This window comes from Glycine soja, chromosome 15, assembly GCF_004193775.1.
Source record: "Glycine soja cultivar W05 chromosome 15, ASM419377v2, whole genome shotgun sequence".
Taxonomy (NCBI): domain Eukaryota; kingdom Viridiplantae; phylum Streptophyta; class Magnoliopsida; order Fabales; family Fabaceae; genus Glycine; species Glycine soja.
Genome location: NC_041016.1, coordinates 13,767,436 through 13,771,823, shown reverse-complemented (window position 1 = coordinate 13,771,823; position 4,388 = coordinate 13,767,436). Strand labels below are relative to the sequence as shown.

Sequence of the window (4,388 nt, the reverse complement as noted above, 5' to 3'; positions counted from 1 at the left end):
CGCAAAGATGAAAAATTAAGCATTAAGTGTAATGTATAAGTTTAATTTAAAATTACTATAAAATTAATAGTTGCAAGTTAAACCCAGCCTCTCCAAACTCACATTGTATAAAGACTCGAAACTCTCTCACTCATCATATACATTATTTTTATTTTAATTAGTTAAATCCTTTATTGACGACACCTTAAATAAATATTTTAAGTTAATTAGATCAAAATAAAAATAAATACTTAAAATTATTTATTAATCCCTTTCTTGCATTCCTACATTAAAAAAAAAAGGTTGACAGAGAGTTGTTTATAATATCTCTGCTGGTGAAAATGGATTAATTAGATTTTGGTTGGAGGAAAATACCCACCCAACCATGGCAGCAACCATTCCTTTCTCTCTGCTTAGGTGCGCACCCTTTTTGGCTTTCGTTTCCTCTCAATCACTCGCTTCTCTCACTTTCGTGTAATCTCTATGGTTTCGCTTCGAATTGGATTGCAGGAACTGCGCGCCATTGAAACTAGCAACACCTTTCGCTCGCAAAGCCTCCAACTTTAATCTTCTTCTCCCTCTTCAACCACGCAGGTTTCTATTTTTTTTCCTCGCCCTTTTCTTCGTTTGAGCAATTTGTGTTAATTTTTTGGACTGACAGTGAAATTTTAGCAGTGAAGAACTTTTGATTTTGTAATTATTTCTGAAAATAGGAAATGAAAAAATGTTTTTTTTCAAACTAAACCTATAATAGAAGGATTAACGAGCACACATTCCCGTGCATGTTTTGTGAGAAGTAGGAATTCAGAGCTTTCGATTCAACTGTCGTTTGGGGGCCTTCCAACTTTAAACCAAATACGCACTAGCACTAAGTGTTTTTATAAATTGACTTGCCTACTGTTACTTCAAAGGATGTATTTGAATTTTGATTGGCATTGATACGAATGCGGGTGATTCATCGTAAACTGAGTGTTTCTGTTGATTTGGATTATACATGTTTGATTTTTATCTTATGTGAACTTCTGTTCTAACTTGACCACACAAACATTTGTTTTGAAGCCATATACTGTTTGTTTAGATTGTCATATTTTCATTATTCCCCCTTTTTTTGGAATAAGTTTTAACTATGCTCTGCTTATGGTTATTTTGCTTACTTTTTACAGGTTGGTCTCTAGTACCTGTGCTGTGAACAATGAAGAGGCTGCAGCAAAAACAGCAGCTGTTAATTTTGATAGTGAAGCTCCAACAATGTAGCAGCCCTTTCACTTCTAGCATCATTTTTTTTAATTTATTTTATCATGGTTTTCTTCTTATTCATGGAAGTATAGTTATTGTGTCATGATTATTGATTAACCTCAATTACTCAAATACAAGGGAGTGCAAATCTCTTTGCATGATACCAATTTTCCAAAAGATTCCACCAATATTTAACTTCTCTGCTTCCATCTCCCTCTAAGAATGATGTTAAAGATAGCATTGATTTTAAATTTAAAGGGTTCACTGGGATGTGAAGATTTTAAACCTCAGTTCTGCTAGGTTTCCCACTCAAATGATGACTGTGACAGTTAATTTGAATTTCAGGGACTGGTAAATATAATTATGGAGAATTATGGCTTGAACCCTTTTGGACTCCATGCTGTGAGCAAGATCTGTATTTCTTGATAGTTGTACACACACTGACTCATACATGCACGAATAATACTTGTTTTGCTGGGGGGTGGTTAGTCTTTTTTGATGTCTAGAACATTGGTGGGGGAACAGATGTATGTTGGGGTATCATGGCTCTGTTCCAAATTTTTTCCTCATGTAATTTGAACCTGTCTTGGGTTACTGGACCATTTGTCTTTCGGGTTCTCTAACTTGAGGTATGTACATTGAGGGTATCACTTATACCCTTAGAAATACAATATTTTCACTTTGCTGATAAAAAAAAAACAAACTGACTCATACATGCATAGATGCATGAAGACTTATAATGGCTTAATCATTTTATTGTGTTTCTTTTCTTTATTTGTGTAATTTTGTAACTTCTGTTTTCATTTCAGATTTGATAAGATCATAAATAAGGAAATCCCTTCGAGCATTGTATATGAGGATGAAAAGGTTCTTGCATTTCGTGACATTAATCCACAGGCTCCGGTTCATGTCCTAGTCATTCCAAAATTAAGAGATGGATTAACACAACTTGGGAAGGTCACTAATCATCACCCTTTTTCTATGTGTACACTGACAAAAAGTTTTACATGATTTTTCTGTTTAGTGATTCTTTTGCTTTTACCTCCACACTGGCTACTGAGTTCATGAAAAAGAACAATGATTTATATAGAACTTCCTGTATAATATTTTAGGGAAGTGATTTTTGGGAAAAAGTCTATTTTTACATGAAAATTAGTTCACTGAAATTGTAAGTATGGACTATGAAGATGTTAGGTGAAGACATGCAAATGGAAGATAAGAAGCATCATTGGAAATAACTGATATATAATTTATAACTTATAAGTGAGGCCCCTAGGGTGATAAGTCTTGGTGAATTGAATTGAAGTTCAGTGAATCTCACATGCTTGTAAGAGGAAAACTAATATGAATTTAAATTGAAAAAATTGTTACTTTTAGCTACTCTGAATATGTTTAATTTTAAAACTCTAATGTTTGTTTTGAATTTGTGATGTTTCTCATCCACAATCTGCAGATTACATTATTTTCCTATATGTCTGCTGGTAGTCTAATTTTGAATGTACTTTCTGATTTTAATTTTTGTTTTATTGTCAATCTTTATTTAATAATTATTTTATTTTTGTTTTATTGTCAATCTTTATTTAATAATTATTTTCAATCCGGTTATCAGATTTTTGGTTAACTTTGATCTTTGAGTTATTTGGATGTCTCATTGGATAGCAACATTACACTGGGGTGTTTCTATATCTGATAGTTTAAAAGATCTTGAAGTGTTTATATCACATAAAAAGGGTTATTTTTGAGATATATAAAATCTCCTTTCACAGGCTGATAGTAGGCATGGGGAAATATTGGGTCAACTTCTGTATGCTGCCAAAATTGTAGCTGAGAAAGAAGGTATTGATGATGGATTCCGTGTCGTCATCAACAATGGTCCCAGTGCCTGTAAGCCCCTGTTTCTTGTTAACAATTTATCTGGATCTTTTTCACTTGCTTATAGTGCTGCCACTACCCACAAACTTTATCTTATACTCTTTATTTTGATTAGGTCAATCTGTGTATCATCTGCACTTGCATGTATTAGGTGGCAGACAGATGAATTGGCCACCTGGTTGAAGGTTGACTATTACTTTTTAAATTTTAACTGCCTATTTTCTGATGAATCTCTCATGGATATTTCTTCATCAAGAGTTGTAATTTTGAGACCTACATATAAATAATCTTGCAACAACTGATCCTTTAGTTTGGTTATATGATTATTCATTGGGAGCTTATCTATGATTAAATAGAAAGGGTGAAATGCTTTTTGTGTGTAATTTGATGTTTTGATCCGTAACTGTATAAAAAACGTTTAAAATATTTTATTTAATTTGTAAAGATTTTAAATTAAAAACATAAAAGTTGACGGGTTTAAATAATAGAAAATTAACATAAAGACCAAATTTACATATTTCTAAAAACCATACAAAATTAATAAATATAAAAAACTAAAAAAATATAATTTAAAAATAATGTAGAGTAAAATATAAAACTAATTATTCTCAATTTACTATTTAAAATATCATTTCCAAGCAATATCTTTTTTACTTCAATTCTTTCAACATCAATAGTATTAAAAATTAAAATCAATTCTTGGAATAACTTCACTAGCAAGCTGCCATCTTTTTTTTTTTTTTTCTCTTATGGAAAATCAACTCTTTATCATTAATTTTGTCAAATTTGATTCTACTAAAATCTAACGCGCTGAGTGACTTTACTTTTCATATTTTCGTTGACTCAGTGATGGATGTTTGACTCCAATGGTTTGAGTGTCTCTCGGATGAACAGTCCTATCTAGATGTGGATGGTGTGTGTTTGAATTTTGATTGGTGGTAAAAAAAGGGACCAACTATTCCCAAAACCTAAATTGCTATTCACACATCAGTCATAATAATTTGACTATTTTATCCTTCTTTCTTTTTCCTACACCTCCAACCCTTCTCCTTTCTTCTCTCACTTTCCCCTTATTCTTTCACATTATACCGAATCCTTCTCCCTTCCTCTCTCATTTCTCCATTACTTATCCATCTCTTCTCTTCTCCTTCTCTCTGTTAGCCTACCCAACTTGGTATATTTTTTTTACATAACGGAATCATGATTTTGCCGTGTTACATGATTTCCAATTTTTTTTTTAATTTTTCAAAACACAACAAAATCACGATTCCATTGTGTATTATTTTTTTTTATTTTTCCGT

The 4,388-nt window shown here is 32.0% G+C and overlaps 1 protein-coding gene across 1 annotated transcript; it reads left to right on the top strand.

Moving 5' to 3' along the window:
• Nucleotides 1-249: 249 nt before the first annotated feature.
• On the top strand, nt 250-3,440 carry LOC114388263 (14 kDa zinc-binding protein-like). The gene is made up of 6 exons (XM_028348669.1): nt 250-396; nt 490-573; nt 1,143-1,229; nt 2,025-2,172; nt 2,982-3,099; nt 3,203-3,440. Exons 1-6 carry the CDS (start codon nt 365-367, stop codon nt 3,268-3,270), a joined length of 537 nt encoding a protein of 178 aa, XP_028204470.1. The 5' UTR covers nt 250-364; the 3' UTR covers nt 3,271-3,440.
• The last annotated feature ends 948 nt before the right edge of the window (nt 3,441-4,388 follow it).